The sequence below is a fragment of the Trematomus bernacchii genome, unplaced genomic scaffold (assembly GCF_902827165.1).
Source record: "Trematomus bernacchii unplaced genomic scaffold, fTreBer1.1, whole genome shotgun sequence".
Classification (NCBI taxonomy): Eukaryota; Metazoa; Chordata; class Actinopteri; order Perciformes; family Nototheniidae; genus Trematomus; species Trematomus bernacchii.
The window spans coordinates 304,380-316,512 of NW_022987528.1; the positions used below are offsets into that span (position 1 = coordinate 304,380).

The following is a 12,133-nucleotide window of genomic DNA, read 5'->3' on the forward strand; positions in this document are numbered from 1 at the left end:
AGTGCATAGTCAGCATTTCAGACAAAGTGTTTATTATAATTTCTAATTTACCTATTGGAAGATGCTTACAGTGTTTTCCCTCTAGCATTGCTTTAAACAGTCCTTGATCTGTGCAAACGTGTATTCAAAACTTTATTTAAACACATATGATGCTTCAGCAGTCTGAGTTAGCCAAATATAGTTCAAAAGTTTGTTTTTTTATGAAATGTCCTCTTTGAGTGTCTTTAGACTTAGATCAGGGGTGTCAAACTCAAATACACTGTGGCCAAAATTAAAAAACCGGTACTAGTCGAGGGCCGGACTGGTTCAATGTTTATTGCAAAACTTATTGAAATGAACTTATTGCACATATTAAACCTGGAACTAACAAAGCTTAAATGATTGCCTATAAAAACAACATTAAACATTAAATAATCAGTTGCATTCATTTCTTATGGCTCAATCTGCAGCTTTTCCAGAGTCATTTCTTATGATTACATTTCTCCACAGGCCAACAACAGCTTCAAAAAAACTATTTCCCTCAAAGAACAAACCAAACATGCCCTGTTGTCGTGAGAAACAAAGTGCAGAAGGAAACATCCATTGAAACTCAGTGTGCTGCTCTGTGATGCTAGTTCAAGCCAGATACTTGGCATCTCATCTTGGGTGCAAGTTCATCAATGTTTGGGGTCAGGCTCTGAGCTGAGGAGATCCTCAGGATTGAGTGAAGGTGTGCGTGCAATATACCGGAGGGCCAGATCTAATAGTAACTAGAAATTATCCTGCGGACCGAAATTAAATCCACCAAGGGCCTGATTTGGCCCCCGGGCCTTGAGTTTGACACATGTGCCTTAGGTAATGAATAACAGAAAATACCAGGTTCTTTGCAAAGAAGGTAAGAGAAAATATGTTATGTAAAAGCGATGAGTCAAAAATATTAGGGAGCAAATTGTTAACCTACACCCTAATAATTAGTCCCCATTGCGCAATATATGTCAAGAAAAAGCCTAAAAATAACACCAATGCATTATGAATAGATATCATACTGTGTTAGCCCCTTTAAAACCACTGCAGCGCCCCCTACAGGTCAGGCTGAATGCTTATATATAGAGCCGATAATCAGTGAAGTGATCACAGCCGCTGAGGAGACAGTCAGGGAGCTAGTTTGTTGAAACTGTGTTGCACTATGTGGTTTCTGGTCTTCATCTGCATGCTTTCAGGTAAGAACTGAAGCATTAAAAAGTACAAATTGTGCCTAATAATAATAATGATTATTCACTCTTTCTTTTCATGCAGTCGTTGGTGGTGTCCCTATAAATGCAACACAGGAGGATACCAGTCATGCAACAGGTTGGTGTTCAATAGATTGATTGTTGTTTTTTAAAAGCATTTGATCAAACAAATTATTAACGAGGAATTCCTTGTTTTTGTAGACAATGTTACTACGATGTCAGATGTGCAAAAACAAGGTAAACTGTAATTTTATACAAGCTGAACATTCTGTTTTTATCTCTATTTGTTTTAAACTATATTTCACTCAATATTTAATTTACAGGTAGTGTCATTCCCTTAAATGGCACCCAGAATGTGACTCATCATGCAACAGGTACGTTTATCAGATATTTAATTTAATGTCGTGTTTTAAAATGATTTGATTTAACCCTCAGATTTCTTTAGGTGTGTTGGTTTCAATGCTCGAGCCACAGCGATCCAGTTCAGAAACTCTAGAAGGTAAACTTTGAATACATGTATAAAACAAATATAGTATTTCATAGATGCAATGAAAGTGACTCGTTTTTATCACGTCGTAGAGCTTGAAGATGACGTGATTGTCCGAGAGGGAGACATTTTGATCCCGGTAAGAAGGACAACTTTTATTTCCCACATTTCTTTAGGATGCAATGACATTCCTGGTGAACTGTTTTTATTATTGCAGAACAAAGACTCCTCAGAACCAAGGGGCGAGCCGGCACACTAAGGAAAAGCATTGGAGGGGAAATTAATCAAACTAAACAAATGCATTAAACTACAAATATTTAAACTAACACCAATTCTACCTTTGCCACCACTACTCCCCTCCCCCGACTACTTCTTAGAATTATTACAAATAATAATAATAATGCTTTTTTTTAATTCAGGAAGACGTTAAAGGTGGGGTAGGTAATTCACTTTAGAAACACTTTTTGTTATATTCCATGGAATGCTCTTAACATCCCGATAGCAATGAATACATTAAATGCTTTGAAAATAAATACATGAAAAATGTCATCTGTGGAAGCCGTGGAGCTGTAAAAAGCACGACCAATCATCTGAGCCGGCCCGGCTAAAATAACTGGATGGCCTACCTGCCTGTCAGCCTTCCATCTGTGCACAAACTTATCTCGTGCCCTCATTGGTCATGTGCGCGTTCGTGTGTGTTGGAGGGGCTCTGTAAGGAAGTCTGAAGGAAGGGGCAGTTTTTTTTCAGCTGCGTACTTTCAAATTCTAGCGCACTCGAGCTGGTTTCTACAAATTAAATGACATACCCCACCTTTAAGTTGTAAAATTAAGTCTGCAAAATTCTGCAATTGTTGATGGAAATTGGGCTCAAAACTGGTAAATTTAAGACGATGAACAACCAGATTTATAAATCCATGGAAGTGTTGAAAGTGTGGTGATAAAACCGAACCGTTGTGTCTGTTTATATTTTCAGGAGGACAGGAATGCCGTGCAGAACCTATGGTTGGACGCCACCGTGCCGTACACCATCAGTCAGGAACTCAGTGGGTGGATGCTTTATTAACCCGCTCTAATGTTTGATCATTAGCAACAAGTGATTAGCAACCGTTATGTTTTCATTCCAACAGCTGATCGAGCGTTTGAAATCAAGGCTGCCTTCAAGATGATCTCAGACGTCACCTGCATTCGCTTCACGCCTCACACCACAGAGCTGAACTACATCAAGTTCCGCAGTGGCAAAGGGTGAGAGATGTTACTATTCAACCCAAAACTATTATTAGTTCTCTCTTGTCTAGAGGTATTTCACATCTATTCTAAGTTATATTTTGATTTGTGTCTACACTCAAAACTATCTAGTAATATAACACTTGTCAAAACCTTAAATATTTTTTTTTCTTTTCACATAAGGCAGCAAATGAATTGGATGTTAAAATACAAGTGTTGCTCTGGTATAAAATTATTGGCAAAATTATCTTTTAAATTGACAAACATCATATGTGTAATTCGTGGCACAATTCAAACGGGATCGAAAGATAATCTTTCTCTCGCCATTGACTTCAATACATACTTTTTCCGAAATAAGGTCCCATGGAGCTCCCCCGGAAAGGGAGGGACTTCACCTCTCTATATTGCAGCAACACGTGTGCAAATTGGTGGATACATTTATAAAAATAAAAAGTTTCTTTCTGCATGGCTTTATATTACCAGAAGTAGGAGAGTAAATGCCTTTTCTTGTCTCTGCAGCTGTGCGTCCTACGTTGGATGTATAGGAGGAGCCCAGTCGGTGTACTACGCCTCCTCGTGCTCTGTGGGTAATGTTTGCCATGAGATCATCCATGTTCTGGGTCTGCACCACGAACACAACCGCTGGGACCGCGACCACTACATCTATGTGAAGTGGAGGAACATCATGCCAGGTAAACACCTTGCTGGGAGACATTATCCTGTATTAAGAAAACACAATGAATAGTTTTTCCATTTTGCATATTTGAAACTCCATATGTATTTTTGGGGCAATTTGATGTAGAAGTACATTGTAAGGTTTTAATGTTTTATTTTAGATGATACAAATCCTTAAAGGCACAGAAATAAAACATAAAATGGTGCTGTAGCTTAGGATGATTAGAACAAACCAACTCCATGTTCTGCAAAAATCAAGGTGTAATGAATAATTCCTGGGTTTTTTTTTTTTTTAAAAAGGAAAACGAAACAACTTCGTGGTGAAACGTGGAGACACTCAGAATCTGCCGTATGACCTCAACTCCATCATGCACTACGGAGAGTAAGTCTGAACCCATCCTTGTGTATTTCTTCCCCTGCATAACATTTAAAAAGAAAAACTAATAATAATACCAATACAGGATGAATGAATTCTAACTTGGGAAGAACTGTATGTGATAATCCTACACAACTATTTAGTAAATTACCTTTTGTTTCAGGAATTACTTCAGTCGAGATGGCAGGCCGACGTTGTTGTCGAAGCGTAGCGGGGTGCAGATAGGTCAAAGGTCACATCTCAGTGAGCTGGACGTACTGAGGCTGAACACACTCTACCACTGTGGTACCGACTAACCAACTGCACTACTGTCAACATATATTACAGATGCATGCATAATCAAAACTGAAGTACAGTTTTCAGTTCATGCAAAGTATTCAAACTTTACTCAGACATGTTTCTTCTTTCAGACGAGCGGAAGAGGGACGCACTGCGCCACGCTGGTGTTAACTGGCATTAACCATGAGATTAATAAAGTTTTTGAAAATCCTACCACGTTTGCTGTTTTTATTGAAAACGTATACCTGCAAGCCCTAATGCATATTGTTTATTTATTTTTATAATGGTTAATATACCGCTCTGTGATCAGAAGTAACAATTTTAAAGTATTTCATTTCTTCATCTTTGAAAGACAGTGAAATAAAAACATCAAAACATCTTTCTTGTGAAAACCTTTTTTTATATTTTCTGAAAATGTCATAAATTCATCTAATTGAAAGCAAATTGGGGTCACTACTGGAAAGGCCACTTAATGTGTTTTCTTTTACCCAAGTAAGTAATATCCAGAGCTAAAATACCAACATCTGTTGTACCTTAAACAGTTTTCTAACCCTCGTTGGTATCGCCACAATACATTCAAATAAACAATGAAGTGCTAACAGTAGGCTCTGATTGTATCTGACGACCATTGTTCTGTGGGATAATCGTCTCTGTCCTGTAGATAAACCTGTCAGACAGACGGCCTGCTGTGTGTGTGTGTTGTCTGTAGGAGGACCTAAAAGCACAGCCTGTGCACTGTACACTATAGAACCCCCAAAAAAAAAAAAAATTCTTTTGAGGGTTCTGTGGGGTAGCTTGACGTTTCATAGAGGGTGCTCAAACATTTAGGGTTTCCCATTAATGTCCCGGGCGCTGCAGTGGAATACGCACACATGGGGGGTGGACCTAACATCGGGAGCATGCTCCCCCGGGAAGATTTTTTTTTAATATTGAAGTTAAATGCATCAATCTGGTGCACTTCGAGAGCAAAATGAAGAGATCGATGGATACATCTCTCAACACCCATATGAAACAACTGTACACAGATTTACTATTTCTTCATGGATATTTTACAAATCACTCTCCTTTTAAACTGTATTCTTGTTTTACTGTCATATTATATTTCATACCTGTTTTTCATTTATGCTCTTTATTTTTATACCTATAATGATCATATAAACGTGTGCCTCGGAAATAGTTATTTACATTAATCGTGACCAAACCGTTTGAGACCCACTGAGATAACTTAGACTAAAGTTAACTATCTAAACACTAAACATCTAAAGTATTTTACTTCACCTGAGCTGAGGTTATCTGAGCCTCTCATGTCTGTCTGACAGGAGAGAGTTCTCCCTCCACCTTGTTGTTGAAAAAGCTCCTTATATCCGTTAGCATAGCTAGCTAGCACCAGATGGTAACCACAACGATCTCCGGCACCAGGCACGCTCTCTCTCTCTCGCTCGCGCACACAAAATGGCTCGTGCCACACACACACAGAGCAGAGCTTGAATGAAACGGAGACCCAGAAGTACGCTACTTGTTCTGTACTGTAGCATATTATTTTCAAATCAATCATTTTTCAAATTATGAATTTTACACACAAAAGAAAAAGACACATACATTTCTTGGGGGTGCTATGGCTATCCTGGGGGGTGCTTCAACTAATCAAGTTTTTTCTTTTTATGTATTTGAGAAATGGGAAGTTCCTGCTTTTCATATTCTAGTGTACAGTTAAATGTCTCAATATTAGTGTAGACAAGCCCGTTATATAACATATTTCTTTATCTGTGTTTATAAGACGCTAACTTTACTATTTATGTGTGTATGTATTCATCTGAATAAGTGTGAAAAGCAGATATTTTTCTATCCTTTTTAGACTTTTCTTTTGGATAATAAAAGTTGTTCTCATTTATTTGTAAGTGCGCTGACACACTGTTGCCTCTCTGTGCCGGTGGGTATCAAAGTGTCGGGTTTATTTGGGCATCTCAGATTTACCACAGCTCACAAGGTGCTGGGACCAGCCTGGGGACGAACTGTTAATCTGCATCTTCTTAAAGCGGTACGTGGCTCAACATGATTGCTTTTGGCCTTTTTAGTATTCTTTTAATCTCTTTGCATCTCTGTACTTGGAGTCTATATTTGTTAGCATTTTGGCAAACTGGTGCTATGAATAGTTTGTTAAATTAGCTGCTACTGTCTGTTGGTGCACGGACAACTACTGGATTATTTAAAACAAGTTGTAGCGTCTCGGTTCCTACTTTTATAAATAGATTATTTGATGTTTATTTATGAAGAACCCCAGAGATAATGATTTAAACTGAATAATTGTACTGTGTTTAATGTCAAAGACTGTTTTTGAGAGATTTGATCTGATATTTGACTGAGTATTATTTTTGACTCAAGTTCATTTCACACACATTCCTCCAAATAAAGTCAGAATTATTTGATAATATGCTCCACGTTCCTCCTCTGTATATCTCCTGTTTATCTACCATATATCTACAGTTTACGATGCTGTATGGAGGCATCGCTGGTGTTCAGACTCCATGAGCGAGGTCCAGAGGTTGTGAGGGAGGTGCTCTTGGAGCGAGGATGGGAGGAATATGATGAGGAGGAACGGGAGGAAGAGGACTGGAACTTGTACTGGAGAGGATCTGCGTTTCGCAACTCAGAATATCTCAACCTAATGCCATGGCAGCGCCTCAACCACCATCCCAAGACTGTCGGCATCACACGCAAGGTGAGGACGCTCTGAAATGTGGTGTTAAATGTGTGTGTTGAAGGAATGCAGAGAGATTTTAGTGCTATTATATATGATACAGAGACATGAATCATCAGTGTTACTGTTTAGTGTTTGTGCTTTTTGTTACACGATGTGTCACAACTTTCAGTATGGTTATGAGTTTGTAACAGATCTCCACCAGATGTAAATGCAATCTGTACTTTCTGAAGAAATAAATCTGCCCAGCATGTTAGGACAATGAAATATTATCACAACAACCTATACAACACACTACAAGAAAAAGCTTAACAAGGCCTCTTATAGTTAAAATGATCCCTCTCTAAAATGTCTCCTTTTTTGATAGGACTGTTTGGCACGCAACCTGAGGAGAATGAGAACCACGTTCGGTTCGTCTCTCTACGACTTCAGTCCCACCGCCTTCATCCTGCCCAACGACTACACTCGCTTCCTGTCTGAGTACAACAAAGTGACCAGAGGACCGTCGGCCTATTGGATCTGTAAGCCTGTGGATCTCTCCAGAGGCCGAGGCATCTTCATCTTCGAGGATATGAGGGAGTTAGTCTACGACTGCCCAGTGATCGTACAGCGCTACATCAGTAACCCTCTGCTCATCTCCGGCTACAAGTTCGACCTGAGGATCTACGTCTGTGTGAAGAGCTTCCATCCACTCACGGTTTACATTCACCAGGAAGGTCTGGTGCGCTTTGCCACCGAGAAGTACAACCTGTCATCTCTGCACAACCTGTACGCTCATCTCACCAACACCAGCATCAATAAGTTCAGCCTCTTCTACAAGTCGGAGAAGGAGAGAGTGGGCCGAGGCTGCAAGTGGACCATGAGCAAGTTCAGGCACTTCCTCCAGAGCCAAGACATCAACGAGCTCCTTTTGTGGCAGAGGATCAATAACATCGTGACTCTGACGCTCCTCACCATCGCTCCCACCGTCCCTTCCTGTCCGAACTGCGTGGAGCTGTTGGGGTTCGACATCCTGCTCGATGCAGAGTTCAAACCGTGGCTTCTGGAGGTGAACGACAGCCCCGCGCTGACTCTGGACTGCCAAGCTGATATCACGGTGAAGAGAGGGCTCATTAGCGATCTGATTGATTTGATGAATTATACATTGACTGACAGCTTGAGAGAGAGGGCGTTTCAGAGACAAGGGTACAACAAACCTTGTATCCATGCTCAACATGCATCACCTGTTTCAATACCTGTGCTTAAAGAAACCAAATATCAGAAGCGAAGAAACCAATCTTTACAGACTCTCCCTAAGATAAAAACTCATCACCACCCTGAAAAAATCAACCAAAGACAACATGCTTTTGCAGCGGTTTACCAAAGACACCTTCCCCCTGTTCACCTAAACAAGAAGTATGCATCCAAAGTAGAGGCAGCCAACAAATCCGACACCGATGACAGGACCTTAAACCTGATCCTCGGCCCACAGTCGAGAACAGACGTGTCAGTGGTGAACAGACAGACGTGGCCAGATCGTGCCCCGTGGCTGACAGACAACAGGAGTCTTCGTGTGTCTGAGGTTACAAACTACGACGACACTGAAACAGAAGCCGAGGCGCACGTTTCCTTTTCGTTAGCAGAGATCCCACACAGGGGGCTTGGATTCAGACGTGAAAAGCTCCCGGACATTTACAGGTAAATACAAAACTAGTGTGCCGTCTGTGAGTTTGTAAAAATAGAACAAATTCATTGTTTTTGTATGGATTACTGAATGAGTACAAATGCTTCCCCCTGACCTTTTGAGAAACCGGCTCAAGATACACTTTTTGTTATATTCCATGGAATGCTCTTAACATCCTGATAGCAATGAATATCTGAAGTGCTTTGACAATAAATCCATGAAGAAATTCATCTGTGGAAGCCGTAGTACTGTAAAAAGTACGACCAATCATTTTAGCCGGCCCGGCTAAAATAACTGGATGGCCTACCTGCCTGTCAGCCTTCCATCTGTGCACAAACTTATCTCGTGCCCTCATTGGTCATGTGCGCGTTCGTGTGTGTTGGAGGAGGGGCTCTGTAAGGAAGTGGCAGATTTTTTCCGGCTGTGTATTTTCAAATTCTAGCGCACTCGAGCCGGTTTCTCCAAAATTACCGACCCTACCTTTAAGTATGGCATATTTTCATTTAAATGTTTATTTGCCTAAAGTTAATGAAAGTGTGTTTTTGTGTTAAAGGTTTTCAACCTAAATGATGCAACAGGAAGCTAAATGAAGGCTGAATTAAGCAAAAATAAATCTACAATAACTCAAATAAAGAGGAAAGATTCAAATTTGAGTTGTCCTTTTGGAGTGAACCAAGTCATTTTCAAGTTTAGGCAGGAGTCAATCGAGCAAACCATATCATAACTTGACAACCACTATGAAAAGGGAAAAGACACAACATGACGAATAAACAACAAAAAAAAGACCAAAGAATCACAAAAGTGACACGAAACAACAAAAGAGGCTCGCTAAAATAAATGTGTGTGTCTGCTCCTATGTAGTATACAAACTCAGTTCATTGCTAATTATTCCCTCCAGTAAATATTTGTTTATGAATTCACAAGACATTTTGATCAAGTATGCAGGAATGTATGTCATTATTATTATCATCGTGTAATTCTTGTTTTCATTCCCTTACCCACATTAATGACCCAACCATTCATTCAGATAACAAACACATGTTGTGATTGTTTCACAGTGGGATTCGGAGAGTAAGAAAAGAGAGGACGGCAGCACTGAACCGACAACACGTTCCTCCACTCAGAGTCGGAGACTTTATCCGGACGTTCCCGTTCAACGCAGCCACTCTGAAGGCCTCGCAGCACACACTGGATGTTAAAAAAGTTATTCATGAGCTGCACAAGCTCACTGCTCAGCTGGCTTCAAGAAAGAAGTTGAAGAGACGAGAGGAGGAGGAGAGAGATGGTGAAGAAGACTTTGATTCTCTGTTGTGGGGGCCGAAGGATCCTCCATTGCTCGGTCATTGTGTTAAACCCTTTTAGAGGTGCATTTCTTTCTTTCAGACTCTGATGCAAAGCTTGATTCCTTACTTTCTAAAAAAGGGAAATGCAAACATCACTTTTCCGGGGAAGAATGGTTTGGGAATTCTGCTAACAGCTGTTCAAAGTAATGAATTGTACATCACTTGTACACACACATGATATTAATTAAATATGATTATTTGTATGAAATATGTTCCTCTGTACCCTTAAAAAAGCTTGAATACTTAGATTGATATGAAGTTGAATACTGTTTTTTCCACACATGGTGAAGGTGGGGTAGGTAATTCACTTCAGAAACACTTTTTGTTATATTCCATGGAATGCCGACATCCCGATAGCAATGAATATATTAAATGCTTTGACAATAAATACATTAAAACATTTCATCTGTGGAAGCCGTGGCGCTGTAAAAAGCACGACCAATCATCTGAGCCGGCCCGGCTAAAGTAACTGGATGGCCTACCTGCCTCATTCGTGCCCTCATTGGTCATGTGCGCGTTCATGTGTGTTGGAGGAGGGGCTCTGTAAGGAAGTCAAATTCTAGCGCACTCGAGCTGGTTTCTCCATTCTTACCTACCCTACCTTAAGTTGTGAAAGTAAAATGAGGTTTGGCGCAGGCAGCATATCGACTGCATGAACATGTAATGAGATCAGTCAGGGCTTTGACACCATCTTTTGTCGTCTTCATCAATTATTGCCGGGATGCTTAACAGTGTATTAAATACTTCCATTTTAAGTGTTTGAGGCCACTGAGAATCTGGATGAATAATTCTGTTGAAAAACATTTCAATATTAAGGGAAGAGATGGAATAGATTTTTTTCCAACATGTTCAAAAATGTAAGCAGGAGGAAGTAATTATTTCGATCATGTCTTATACCACATTTTTACATTTGATCAATGCATACAAATTCAGCCCTTGTGTTTGCCATTCACGCCTTGATCAACTTAAAGGAAAATAAAGCTTTCCAAACAAAACAGGGACACTTCAAAACTATCAAATAATACAATAAAATACATGTTTCCCCTCAATTCAATGTGGTTTTTTAAATTGTGTTGAAATCTGAAAAAAAACATGTCTTTATTTTCACTAGTTTTTCCATATGAATTCCTTTGACTATAATACAATATATTTAGCATTAGCCTTGACAAGTTGTTTATTATACACAAATTCCTATTGTACATTACTCTAAGATTTGTATAGGCTGTCTTTATTATACAACATGCCTAAGATATTGCACCGTCTGCTACATGATTTGTGACTAAAGATAAGATCATACAGTGTGTTTCACCTCCGACAGTCCCTCCAGGCTGTGTGCAGAACATCTTCTGTCCTCTAGACGGCGCTGTGGTGTAACTGAGTTTCTTCCTCAGTTCCCTCTCATCAGAGCCTCCAGCTGTTCAACTTCAGACCAATCAGCATCTCCTGCTGCCTGAGCGTGTGCACACACACACACACACACACAGAGTTGGTGACTCATGTGTTGACTTAGTGGGAGTATGTTTGTAAATGTTTGCTCAGATTTACGCCCTGTTGTGTTTAACACTTCTGCATCAGACCTGATGGATGTGGCTCAGGGGGTAATTATGTTTCTAGTAATCATACTGTAACCGGTTTGATCCCGACCCCTGCAGTCAACAAGTGTCCCTGGCTGAGGTACTTAATAGCTTTGGATAAAAGCATTTGCTAAATAACATGTGGTAATAATGACATTAGTCTCAGATACCAGGAAGTAGCTTCAAGGTATACGTCAAAATGAAAGTGAAAACATGTTAATCCTAAACCATGCCATACTGATAAATTATTTAAATAAAATGTTCATATTTAACATGTCATAATGAAACCTTTTAATCTTACTTATCACTGAATTGGGGTGGGTCAACATTCAAGATTATGGTATTATATTATATCATTATGTATTTAACATGCCACATAACTGCTTCTCTATTTTACCTGGAACATATTAGAGGAAAAAGGTATATAAAAATACAACTAATTTAATAAATGCAACGTCCATCCTCTGCTGTGTATTGCCCTCACATGAATGTAATCTGATTAAATTGTCTCTCATCACATGATTGTCTTGAGACACAAACCAACCACACAATTCACAGTATCCTGCTGTTGGTTTGAATGTCTTACTGACCATAATAGTCACT

The 12,133-nt window shown here is 39.7% G+C and overlaps 2 protein-coding genes and 1 long non-coding RNA gene across 3 annotated transcripts in view; 2 read left to right on the top strand and 1 right to left on the bottom strand.

Annotated features, from left to right (window-relative positions):
- Positions 1-1,088: 1,088 nt before the first annotated feature.
- On the top strand, positions 1,089-4,465 carry LOC117475099 (zinc metalloproteinase nas-14-like). Its single transcript, XM_034121206.1, has 12 exons — positions 1,089-1,199; positions 1,276-1,329; positions 1,413-1,448; positions 1,535-1,585; positions 1,657-1,710; positions 1,791-1,837; positions 2,672-2,741; positions 2,826-2,940; positions 3,442-3,614; positions 3,898-3,979; positions 4,137-4,258; positions 4,384-4,465. The coding sequence occupies exons 1-12, from the start codon at positions 1,166-1,168 to the stop codon at positions 4,431-4,433; spliced, it is 888 nt and encodes a 295-aa protein (XP_033977097.1). The 5' UTR covers positions 1,089-1,165; the 3' UTR covers positions 4,434-4,465.
- A 93-nt stretch (positions 4,466-4,558) lies between these two features.
- On the top strand, positions 4,559-10,171 carry ttll2 (tubulin tyrosine ligase-like family, member 2). The gene is made up of 3 exons (XM_034121318.1): positions 4,559-6,971; positions 7,318-8,628; positions 9,664-10,171. The coding sequence occupies exons 1-3, from the start codon at positions 6,750-6,752 to the stop codon at positions 9,973-9,975; spliced, it is 1,845 nt and encodes a 614-aa protein (XP_033977209.1). The 5' UTR covers positions 4,559-6,749; the 3' UTR covers positions 9,976-10,171.
- Positions 10,172-11,029: 858 nt separating this feature from the next.
- LOC117475104 overlaps positions 11,030-12,133 on the bottom strand; it is a 38,626-nt gene continuing 37,522 nt past the window's right edge. The window contains exon 6 of the long non-coding RNA XR_004555141.1: positions 11,030-11,406. This is a non-coding gene — a long non-coding RNA (uncharacterized LOC117475104). The remainder of the gene's footprint in view (positions 11,407-12,133) is intronic.

Excerpts from the sequence above, each read along its gene's own strand:
- LOC117475099 (XM_034121206.1), top strand. The coding sequence starts at position 1,166 with ATGTGGTTTCTGGTCTTCATCTGCATGCTTTCAG. Across the intron at positions 1,330-1,412 it reads GGATACCAGTCATGCAACAG|ACAATGTTACTACGATGTCA; the intron begins GTTGGTGTTCAA and ends TTGTTTTTGTAG. Across the intron at positions 1,838-2,671 it reads AGGGAGACATTTTGATCCCG|GAGGACAGGAATGCCGTGCA; the intron begins GTAAGAAGGACA and ends TTATATTTTCAG.
- ttll2 (XM_034121318.1), top strand. The coding sequence starts at position 6,750 with ATGGAGGCATCGCTGGTGTTCAGACTCCATGAGCGAGGTCCAGAGGTT. Across the intron at positions 6,972-7,317 it reads CTGTCGGCATCACACGCAAG|GACTGTTTGGCACGCAACCT; the intron begins GTGAGGACGCTC and ends CTTTTTTGATAG. Across the intron at positions 8,629-9,663 it reads AGCTCCCGGACATTTACAGG|TTTCACAGTGGGATTCGGAG; the intron begins TAAATACAAAAC and ends ATGTTGTGATTG.